The sequence below is a fragment of the Stegostoma tigrinum genome, chromosome 15 (assembly GCF_030684315.1).
Source record: "Stegostoma tigrinum isolate sSteTig4 chromosome 15, sSteTig4.hap1, whole genome shotgun sequence".
NCBI classification, from domain to species: Eukaryota; Metazoa; Chordata; class Chondrichthyes; order Orectolobiformes; family Stegostomatidae; genus Stegostoma; species Stegostoma tigrinum.
The window spans coordinates 2,007,324-2,019,576 of record NC_081368.1 but is presented as its reverse complement, the minus strand read 5'-3'; the positions used below and the strand labels follow the sequence as shown (position 1 = coordinate 2,019,576).

Here is a 12,253-nt window from a genome sequence, read left to right as displayed (position 1 = left end):
TATACTCCACACTGCCAAGAATATTTCCCTTAATCCTGTATCCTGCTTTCAAGTTTGTCCATCCAAAATGAATCACCTCACACTTTTCAGGGTTAAACTCCATCTGCCACTTCTCAGCCCAGGTCTGCATTCTATCAATGTCCCTTTGTAATGTAGAACAGCCCTCTGCACTGTCCACAACATAGCCCACCTTCATTTCGTCATCTGTAAAAACCAAGTGTGTTTTACATTTCATCATAAAGAGATAACAGCGTGGAGCTAGAGGAACATAGCAGACCAGGGAGCATCAGAGGAGCAGGAAAGTTGATATTTCAGATCAGGACCCTTCTTCAGAAATCTCTTGTTTATACTTTCCCCCTCTCACCATAAACCTACGCTCCCTAGTATTTGACATTTCCACCCCAGAGCAAAAAGACTAACAGTCCACCCTACCCATGCCACTCAATTTTCTATTCATCCGTCTGGTCACCCTGAGTCTCTAAAGCTCTAGCAAAAACACAACCCAAGTTTGTCCAAACTCTCCTTACAACTAATGCACTTGAATCCAGGCATTATCTGGTAAAGCTAAGCCTCTTCAAAGTGTTCTCATCCTTCCTACAGTGTGGCCGGCAGAACTGCACTAAAGTCATGTATCTAACTAACGCATAAACTCGTTGCAACTCAAGTTGCCAACTTTCATACTCAATGCCCCAAATTAAGGGAGCAAGCATGCCATATGCCTCCTTTACTGCTTAACCTACTTTCAGGGAGCAATGGACTTGTACACCAAGATCCCTCTGTATATTGATGCTCCTCAGGGTCCTACTACTTACTGCATACCTGGCTCCTGCATATGACCTCCCAAAATGTATCACCTCACATTTGTCCAGATTGAACTCCATCTGCCACTTTGCCACCCAACTTTCCAACTTATTCATGTTGTGTATCCTTTGACAGCCTTCAACACTAACCTCAACTCCAATTGTTCCTTCAGTGTTACTTGTCGAAATCTTGACATTGCTTCCCAAAACAGCAGTGAGAGTCAACTTACAGTACATGAACTATAACAATTCAAGACAGCAGAACATCACTACTTTCAAGAGTAACTTGAAACAGGTAACAAATGCTGACCAGCCAGCAATATCTCCATCCCGAGTGAATATAAAAAAAAAGAGTTCCCCCAGATTCCCAGGGACTTCAATTTTACTACAGCTTCTTGATGCTTCACTTGCTCAAATGCTGCCTTCATATCAGAGGTTAAGTTAGACACCTCACCAAGACTTTGACACGTTGAACAGAAATCTTAGCTCAATGTGAAAACACATACTTAAAAATACAGAGAAAATTTTTATGGAACATAGTCTGTAATGTTGTCCATGGAATAGTGTTTCAAACAGTCACAACAGCTGACCTGTGAAAATGTAACACTAACTTGTGGTAAACTAATTCCAAATTCATTTTACTACGAGTATTTATAACTTACAGCAAAATTCTCAGAAAAGGGGACTTGTAGTCGTTTGTCCTACTCTTAAACCAGCTTCTCAGCTATTATCTTTCCTCAAACACTGATAATCAAATGTTCCATTTCCACAGCATGGAAACAGACCACAAAACAGACAGCACCTCCTCCACGAAATACTTGTCCTGACTCATCTGAGTATTTCAACCTTCGGGTTCTGTAAAATGATAAAGAATCTGAAGATTTCTCAAGGTTTATTTGCAGGTTAACTGACCAATGATTAGCATAATGTTATATAACAGCGTAATATCAAGGATGGTACAGCCACAACTCCACTTTCCAGGCTACCCCTGTACCTGTCTTTCATCAATAATGTATTCATCTCCTCAAAAATATTCAGACATTTTCTTTACCTCTCTTTGGGAAGAGAATTCCACACAGGCCTTGGTTCTAATCTCTTGCACATTCAAATCCCCCCAGGATCTGAAATGATATTCTCTCATTTGAACTCCAATGAAAATAGACAAACCTATCCAACCTTGCCTTATTCAATAGACCTTTCAATCCAAGAATCAGTCAAGTGAAAACCAAAAAGAACTGCGGATGCTGTAAATCAGGAACAAAAACAAAGTTGCTGAAAACTTCAGCAGGTCTGGCAGCATTTGTGAAGAAAAAAAGTTCAGAGTTAACGTTTCGGGATGGGTGACACTTCCTTAGAACAAGTTCAGACCAGCTGAGCTTTTCCAGCAACTTTGTTTTTGAATCAGACAAGTGACCCTTCTCTGGGCTACATTCAATACAATTACATCCTTTCTTAAATAATGAAACTAAAAATGTGCAAAAGTGATCTCACCAACGTCGAGCACAACTGTCGCAAGACATGCTCATTTTTATATTCCATTTCCCTTGCAATAAAAACTTATTTCATTTACATTTCTAATCACTTGCTATACTTTCATACCCAGATCCCTCTGTACATAGTTCTGCATACTCTCTCCATTTAACGAACAACATGCTGGTTTTCCATTTTTTTCCAAACAGGCAAGTTCACATTTTCCCAAATTACACTAACTCTTCCCAATGTTTGCCCACTCACATAACCTATTTGTATTACTTTGCAAACTCCTTATATCCTTTTCGCAACTCACTCTCCTACCTATCTTTGTGTAACCGGCAAATTTAGTAACCATATCAACAGTGTGTTAATCCAAGTCATTGACATAAATTATGAAGAGTTTAACTCTCCAGCACTGATCCCTGTGGCAGTCCATTCGTTACATCTTGTCTAACCAAAAAAAGCCCATTTAGGCTAACAGTGCCCAGTCACCTAATCAATCCTTTGTCCATCATAATGTTAGCTCAATACCACTTAAGTATACTTTGACATAGCGTCTTGTCAAAGTCAAGTACACCCACAAATATTGAAATAAAACAAAGAACTGTACACGTTGGAGACCAGATACAAACATTGTTTGAGAAACCCAGCAGGTCTGGCAACATCTGTGGAGAAAACAGTTAACATTTACAGCCTTGCATTCTGAAGAAGGGAGCCAGGATTCAAAACATTAACTCGATTTTTCCTCCAGCAATGCTGCCAGACCTTCCGAGTTTCACAACCAATTTGTTTGTGTCACTTACAAGCTTATGATTTCCTGAAAAGAACTCCAGCATGTTAGGCAAGTAAGATATCCCTCGAACAAAACTATTTCATTCTTTGACTGTACTGACATTTTTAAGCTATCCTGTTTTAGACTCTAATGGCAGAATCCAATTTCGCCAAAGCAGACGTTAGGCTAACTCGCAGTTTCTTGCTTTTGGTCTTCCTGTTTTGCCAAACAGAGGAATTATTTTTAACAAAGTGTGGAGCTGGACGAACACGGCAGGCCAAGCAGCATTTCACGAGCACAAAAGCTGCTGTTTCGGGCCTAGGCCCTTCATCGGAGAGGGGGATGAGGAGAGGGAACTGGAATAAGTTTGGGGGGGGGGGGGGGGAAGAGGAGAGGCGGACCGAAGATGGAGAGAAAAGATGATAGGTAGACAGGAGAGAAGAGGTGAGGAGGTAGGGAAGGGATAGGTCAGTCCAGGGAAGACGGACAGGTCAAGGAGGCGGGATGAGGTGGGAGGTAGGAAATGGAGGTGCGGTTTGAGGTGGGAGGAAGGGATGGGCGAGAGGAAGAACGGGTTAGGGAGGCAGAGACAGGCTGGGCTGGTTTTGGGATGTAGTGGTGGTGGGGGGAGGGGGAAGAACTGCGCTGGTTTTGGGATGCAGTGGGGGAAGGGGAGATTTTGAAGCTGGTGAAGTCCACATTGATACCATTGGGCTGCAGGGTTCCCAAGCGGAATATGAGTTGCTGTTCCTGCAACCTTCAGGTGGCATCATTGTGGCACTGCAGGAGGCCCATGATGGACATGTCGTCTGAGGAATGGAAGGGGGCATTGAAATGTTTTGCGACTGGGAGGTGCAGTTGTTTGTTGCGAAATGAGCGGAGGTGTTCTGCAAAGTGGTCACCAAGCCTCCACGTGGTTTCCCCAATGTAGAGGTAGCCACACCGGGTGCAATGGATACAATATACCACATTGGCAGATGTGCAGGTGAACATCTGCTTGATATGGAATGTCATCTTGGAGCCTGGGATAGGGGTGAGGGAGGTGGTGTGGGGGCAAGTGTAGCACTTCCTGTGGTTGCAGGGGAAGGTGGCGGGTGTGGTGGGGTTGGAGGGGAGTGTGGAGCGGACAAGGGAGTCGCAGAGAGAGCGGTCTCTCCGGAAGGCAGACAAGGGTGGGGATGGAAAAATAGCTTGGGTGGTGGGGTCGGATTGCAGATGGCGGAAGTGTCGGAGGATGATACGTTGTATCCGGAGGTTGGTGGGGTGGTATGTGAGAACGAGGGGGATCCCCTGGGGGCAGTTGTGGCGGGGGCGGGTGAGAGGGCTGTGTTGCGGGAAGTGTGGGAGACAAGGTCAAAGGCGTTCTCGACCACTGCGGGGGGCAAGTTGCAGTCCTTGAAGAACATTGGGGAAACCAAGCGGAGACTTGGTGGCCACCTTGCAGAACACCTCAGCTCGGTTCGTAACAAACAACTGCACCTCCCAGTCGCGAAACATTTCAACGGCCCCTCCCATTCCTCAGACGACATGTCCATCATGGGCCTCCTGCAGTGCTACAATGATGCCACCCGAAGGTTGCAGGAACAGCAACTCACATTCCGCTTGGGAACCCTGCAGCCCAATGGTATCAATGTGGACTTCACAAGCTTCAAAATCTCCCCTTCCCCCACTGCATCCCAAAACCAGCCCAGCTCGTCCCCCTCCCCCCCACTGTATCCCAAACCCAGCCTGTCTCTGCTTCCCTATCCTGTTCTTCCTCTCACCCATCCCTTCCTCCCACCTCAAGCTGCACCTCCATTTCCTACCTACCACCTCATCCCACCTCCTTGACCTGTCCGTCTTCCCTGGACTGACCTATTCCCTCCCTACCTCCTCACCTATACTCTCCTCTCTACCTATCTTCTTTTCTCTCCATCTTCAGTCCGCCTCCCCCTCTCTCCCTATTTATTCCAGTTCCCTCTCCCCATCCCCCTCCCTGATGAAGGGTCTCGGCCTGAAACATCAGCTTTTGTGCTCCTGAGATGCTGCTTGGCCTGCTGTGTTCATCCAGCCTCACATTTTATTATCTTGGATTCTCCAGCATCTGCAGTTCCCATCATCACAGAGGAATTATTTTTACTATGTTTCAGTCAGACGGGACCTTCTCAAAATTGGGAAATTTCGGAAAATTATGACAAAGGCATTTCCTGTTTCTGCTGCCATTGTTGTGGTCTTTTATGATCTTAGAATGAAGTGAATCAGGATATAGGGACCTACTGGCCTTTAGTTCTAATCATTTTCTCAGTATTCTTTCACTCAAAGTTGCATTTGTTTCAAATTCCTCCCTCCCTTTCACCTGTTCATTTACAAGTATTTCCACTTATGTCTCCTACAGTGAAGACTGACAAATACTTGTTTCATTCATCTGCTACTTCCCTACTTTCAATTGCTAGTTCCTGAGACAGTTGATTCAAAGTCACTTACAAATCAACACTACACCTATATATTTTTCCTAAATCTGTAGAAACAACTAACTAGATTTTATTTTTAAATAGCCTTCTCTCATACCTTTGTTTCTCCCTTATTTTTATATTCACTCTTTGATTTTGTAAAAAATCTGTCTAATCCTTGTGAAATTCTTCACTTGTCAATTTGATGGTATCCAAGACTTCCTTAGTGAATCAAGGATGCTGCGTCCTTCTCTTATAGTGTGTGTGTGTCTCTCTCTCTCTCTCTCTTTTGAATGCATCTTTGCTGAATGTAATGCAATATCTCGTAAAAATCTGCTACAGTCTCAACTGACCTGAAATGTAACCAACTCTTTCTTTATGTCCGATAGTGTTTTGGCCTCAGCCACTTTGTGGTAGTTAACGCCACAGGCTTCCCACTCTCATTTCCTCTCATCTCAGTATTAAAAGGTTTACCCTTAAACTATGAACCCTGGTTCTGGACTCCCCACCGTTGGGAGCATTCTTCCTGCATCTAACCCACCTCGTCCTGTTATAAATTTTATAGCCTAAGATGCCTTCCTCATTCATCTGAACTCCAGTAGAGAGTACGAATGGACTCAATCTCATGTCAGTCCTGGAATCTCTAGAATCTGCTAAATCTTTGCTGTACTCCCCCTGTAGCAACATCCTTCCTCAGATAAAGAGGTCAAAACAGCAGAAATATACTAGATGGGGCCTCACCATTATGCTGATAATTTCAGCACACGACATCCCACCTCCTGCACTCAAATCCTCTCATTATGCAGGCCAACATAAATGCCTTCTTTGAGCACAAAAGCTGACGTTTCGGGCCTAGACCCTTCATCAGAGAGGGGGATGGGGAGAGGGGGGAGGCAGACCAAGATGGAGAGAAAAGAAGATAGGTGGAGAGGAGAGTATAGGTGAGGAGGTAGGGAGGGGATAGGTCAGTCCAGGGAAGACGGACAGGTCAAGGAGATGGGATGAGGTTAGTAGGTAGGAAGGAAATGGAGGTGCGGCTTGAGGTGGGAGGAAGGGATAGGTGAGAGGAAGAACAGGTTAGGAAGGCGGAGACAGGTTGGGCTGGTTTTGGGATGCAGTGGGGGGAGGGGACGAGCTGGGCTGGTTGTGTGATGCGGTGGGGGAAGGGGAGATTTTGAAGCTTGTGAAGTCCACATTGATACCATTGGGCTGCAGGCTTCCCAAGTGGAATACAGCCCAGCCTATGTCTGCCTCCCTAACCTGTTCTTCCTCTCACCTATCCCTTCCTCCCACCTCAAGCAGCACCTCCATTTCCTACCTACTAACTTCATCCCACCTCCTTGACCTGTCCATCTTCCCTGGACTGACCTATCCCCTCCCTACCTCCCCACCAATCTTCTTTTCTCTCCATCTTCGGTCCGCCTCCCCCTCTCTCCCTATTTATTTCAGAACCCTCTCCCCATCCCCCTCTCTGAAGAACGGTCTAGGCCCGAAACATCAGCTTTTGTGCTCCCAAGATGCTGCTTGGCCTGCTGTGTTCATCCAGCTTCACACTTTGTTATCTTGGATTCTCCAGCATCTGCAGTTCCCGTTATCTCTAAAAGCCTTCCTTACTGCCTGCTGCACCTGCACATTTACTCTCAACAACTGGTGGTGAATTTCCATTTCACGAAGCCATGCTAACTGCACTTAATTCACACTCACCATTTTCATTTACAAGCTTCAATAAATACCTGTTCATTGCTATTCATGACTTATGTGATTTATCTGGTCAATGTGGACAATGCAATAAGAAGCCATCAATTTAAAATTGTGATAAAGATGGGGAAAGAGAGGAGTTAAGCAACAAGCATATCAATGCAAATCATATCGGAGGCTATAACTACTTCGTATTCAAGTGCTAAGTGGAGACACAGACCTCATATCTCTACTGTGCTACCTTAATTCAATATTATTCCAATTACATGAATCTTTTCCTTGTGGCTTTCATCCACCTAATTGATGCTCTGTAACCACAAGGCTGGAAAAAAGTCTGTTCAGTAAAAGCTTCCATCGAGGTGTCTGCAGGCCAATCCATGTCTAACAAACTTGTGAATACTCTGTTTTTGGATGCAATGGTGCAAATTATCGCAGCTGCTAAAATATGAACAATCTATAATACTTACGAAAAATTAATTCCATCTCTCATTATGATTGGATCCTTTAAGTAACCCCAGGATTTACATCCAGATGCGTAATTTTGCAACACGAGTTCTTCCGTGCACCGTACCCGTTGTACCAAATTTTGTCAAAAATCATTGATTAGTTTTTGAGATGTATTATTTGCAAACAGATTAAGATGCAAAAACATGAACCAGAACAAAGAAGCTAGTCATGTACATTTAATGCACTTTTGAAGCAACGAGATAGCTAGCATAATGTATTCAAATATAGACTAATTTATCAAAAATATAAATTATCTGGTAATTCTTAAATATACTTACACATCATATTCATACGGTAAGACAGATTCCACAGAGTCCAATCTGTTTACAAATACTTCAATGTTTGACTGAAAATAAAATAAATACTTTTAAGTATTTGCATCTTAGTTAATGCTTAGTAACTCTTTTGGTGTATCCAAACTGCTACAATTTTGTTAAAATGTCCAAGTTTCTCACTAAACAATACAGATGAGGGAAATAAACAAGTATAAATTCTAGGTCATGCTGTCAACTTAGTCAAAATATTACAATTCACACAACATTTATCACTTATATAGATACATTCAAAGATCACCTAGAATTTTTTTTAATACAAACAAACAGAACATTTTTAGTTGTAAAGCTTTCAATACACCAGGGCATATTATTATGATTTCCAATTCCTTCATATGACTCAATGGCACAAGAAAGTTCAACGTAAAACACAGGGACAGAAACAGGCCATTATCCTCAGATGTTATTCTTTTTCATCTTTGTCTGAAGTGGGCAACCTCTTACCCCGAGTCTACCCTCTCTGGTCCTAGACTATCCCCAAAGGAGATAACCTCTCTTCATCTACCTGGTTACTTCAAGAATCGTCTAGTTTTGGCATGGTCTCCACTCCCTCTAAACTCCAAAATTACATCTCCAACCTACTCAACCTCTCCCCAAAAATATCCCTCCTCGTCCAGAATCAAATGAGTGAACCTGGACTGCTTCCAGTGGCAGCAATGGAATTTTATGACCCTCAACATCAAGTACGCTTATCGTATTAAGTAGCTTCATGTGTAACAGCTTATGGAATTGTTTTGGAAATCCAAATACATCCAAACTTGGCTCAGGAAACTGTATTGCTACACCACTTCCCCTTGCACTCTCCCACCCTCATTGTTCAAGTACAAACAGTGAGGGTCATGGCCTTGTGGTTCAGTGGGTTGGACAAGTTGCAAATAACAAAATCAGCAAGGCTGCATGTTTAATCCTTATTTTGTACTGACAGATAAATCCTCCAAGTTAAGATTCTGTGAGATGTAACAGAACAATGCACTCAACATAAATTTTATGTTTATCACCTTGTAGTAAAAGAAAGAAAATACTGCCTGAATATATTTCATATTCTGATTTGAAATAGTATGAGTTTAAAGAATATGTGTCACAAAACATGCTGAAACCAATCTACCAGCAGATAAGGCAATTAAAACAGCCAGAGAGATAATAGTGATGATAAAGATTTCAGTTATAGGTCGATGACTTACCAAGGATTTTGAAAAAAGTTTGAGAGAAGAAACAGTTTCCACTGACATGACAGTCCATAATCAAATGACATAGATTTAAGATAATTGGCAAAATAACTTGAAGAGGTTTGTTTGAAACTTAACTGTTTCAAGTCAAGATGAACCTGAATTCATAGGATGAAAAGTGCTGAAAGAAATTTAAAGCTACATTTCAAAAGGGAATTAGATAACTATTGGAAAATAGACAAATTGACAGGGCTACTGGAAACAGTGGGGAGTGAACTAAGCTTGGCACAATGAGCCAAATGGCTATCATCTTGTGCTTGAGAAGACTAAAAATAGGAGTCAGAGCAGGCCATTCAGTCCTTTGGGCCAGCTCTGCCATTTGGTAAAACTGAAGCTGATTTGTTGCAACGCCATTTTCATGCACTCTGTATTGCTTGCTGTTTTTGATATTAGAAATCTCAGGCCAAAACATATTCAACTGTTGAGCCTTGGGAATAGAGGACTCCAGGGACTTGCCACTCAATGAGGAAATTCCTTATCTCACTGTTAATTGCCCTGCTCTTTATTCTCTAAGTGTCGCAGGTTCCCATCATCTTCTGCACCCTCCCTATCAATAAACAAAAACAAGGGAAATTTCCTCTCTGATGACCCCTTTAAACATTTAAGTTTCAATTAGATCAGACATTGTAAAACTGTGTGCTAAAGGGCAACAGTGATCAATCATCTCATTGTGTAACAGGGGATGTATGGCACAGTGATAACAATGGACTAGGAATCCAGAGTTTGGGCTAATTAATGTTCCGAGGACAAGTTCAAATCTTACCAATGGCAATGAGGAAATTTGAAACCAACTTAATACTGTTTGATGTAAAAACCCATCTGGTTCGCCAATGTAAATCCACTATTTTGACCTACGAACGATGCAGCAATGTCAGCAATTCAACTATTCCATAGGCAATTAGGAACAGGCAAAAAACAGTTGTCCATGCCCCATGAGTGAATAAAAAAATGTCTAAATTGAACCATTATTTTTGGACATTAAAGTAAAGACATCGAAACGTGACAAACCTCCAACTTTCATCGAGGTCATGATCTACACAAGCACTGAACTTGAGCATTCGAGATCAAAAACATTGTCAAAAGAAAACAAGAGACAGAAGAATTTCATGTTCAAAATGTAATCCCAGACAGTGTTGAGAAGATTTTGCCAAGTCCTGAGATGTTGATATATTTAGGATCCTGTTGCAGTTATCCAGCACGTTGGTGAGGCCACACCTAGAAAACTGCAAGCAGTTTTGATCTCCATTTCCAAGGAAGGATGCTCAAGGGAGTGCAGCAGAGATTAACCAGGCGGACCCCAGGGATAATAAAGTGCGAAGCTGGATGAACACAGCAGGCCAAGCAGCATCTCAGCAGCACAAAAGCTGACGTTTCGGGCCCAGACCCTTCATCAGAGAGGGGGATGGGGGAGAGGGTTCTGGAATAAATAGGGAGAGAGGGGGAGGTGGGCCAAAGATGGAGAGAAAAGAAGATACATAGAGAGGAGAGCATAGGTGGGGAGGTAGGGAGGGGATCGGTCAGTCCAGGGAAGACGGACAGGTCAAGGAGGCGGGATGAGGTAGTCGTCAGCTTTTGTGCTCCCGAGATGCTGCTTGGCCTGCTGTGGTCATCCAGCTTCACACTTTGTTATCTTGGATTCTCCAGCATCTGCAGTTCCCATTATCACTGACCCCAGGGATGGCAGGATTGACATCTAAGGAAAGATTGACTAGGTTAGGATTGATTTCGTTGGAGTTCAGATGAATGGGGCGGGGGGGGGGAATCTCAGATACTTAGAATTCTAACAGGACTGGACAGGGCAGATGCAGGGAGAATGTTCCTGATGGTGTGCGTGCCCAGAACCATGGGTCACAGTCTGAGGGCTCAGGGCAGACCATTTAGGACAGAGATGAGGAGACATTTCTTCACCCACAGAACAAAGAACAAAGAAAATTACAGCACAGGAACAGGCCCTTCAGACCTCCAAGCCTGCGACGATAGAGATCCTCTGTCTAACCTGTCATCTACTTTCTAACCGTCTGTGTCCATTAGCTCCCTGCCCATCCATGTACCTGTCCAAATATATCTTAAAAGACGCTAACCTGTCTGCGTTTACCACCTCTGCTGGCAACGCATTCCAGGCACCCACCACCCTCTGCGTAAAGAACTTTCCACACATATCTCCATTAAACTTTCCTCCTCTCACTTTGAACTCATGACCCCTAGTAATTGAGTCCCCCACACTGGGAAAAAGCTTATTGCTATCCACCCTGTCTATTACCCTCATGATTTTGTAGACCTCAATCAGGTCCCTCCTCAATCCCCATCTTTCTAATGAAAATAATCCTAACCTATTCAACCTCTCTTCATAGCTAGCACCCTCCATACCAGGCAACATCCTGGTGAACCTCCTCTGCACTCTCTCCAAAGCATCCACATCCTTTTGGTAATGTGGCGACCAGAACTGTACACAGTATTCTAAATGTGGCCAAACCAAAGTCCTATACAACTGCAACATGACCTGCCAACTCTTGTACTCAATACCCCGTCTGATGTAATCTCTGACAGACCCCTTCACTATCTGCTAGCCAACAATCTTAGTTACACCTGCAAAAGTGGTGAGCCTCTGGAATTCATTACCACTGGAAGTAGTTGATGCCAAAACACAATGTATTCGGGAGGCAACTAGATATAGCACTCGGAGTGAATGTGATCAAAGGTTATGGGGGAAAAGCAGGATTAGGCTATTGAGTCGGACGATCAGCCATGATCATGAAGAATGGTAGAGCAGGCTCAAAGGGCTGAGTGGCCTCCTCCTACTCCTATGGGAGTAGCAGGAATTGAAAAGGTTTTGTCTAGAATAAAATTTGCTTTGAGTCACTAGCTTGTTTAAATTCATCGAGTCATTCAGCAGAGTAACAGGCCCTTTGGTCCACCATGTCTTTGCCAACTAGCAAACACCACACTACTCATCTTATTTACCTGCAATTGGTCCGTAGCCTATGCCCTGGCATTTTAACTACTCATCCAGGTGCCA

The 12,253-nt window shown here is 43.4% G+C and overlaps 1 protein-coding gene across 2 annotated transcripts in view; it reads right to left on the bottom strand.

Annotated features, from left to right (window-relative positions):
* The window catches only part of LOC125458929 (transmembrane 9 superfamily member 2-like), a 134,080-nt gene that overhangs the window by 102,465 nt on the left and 19,362 nt on the right, over positions 1–12,253 (bottom strand). The window contains exon 2 of one of the 2 annotated variants that reach the window (XM_048544776.2): positions 7,958–8,025. In XM_048544776.2, the coding sequence (XP_048400733.1) occupies positions 7,958–8,025 (68 nt within the window). Of the gene's footprint in view, positions 1–7,639; positions 7,757–7,957; positions 8,026–12,253 lie in introns of those variants that run through there. The other variant, XM_048544778.2, reaches the window with a different exon arrangement.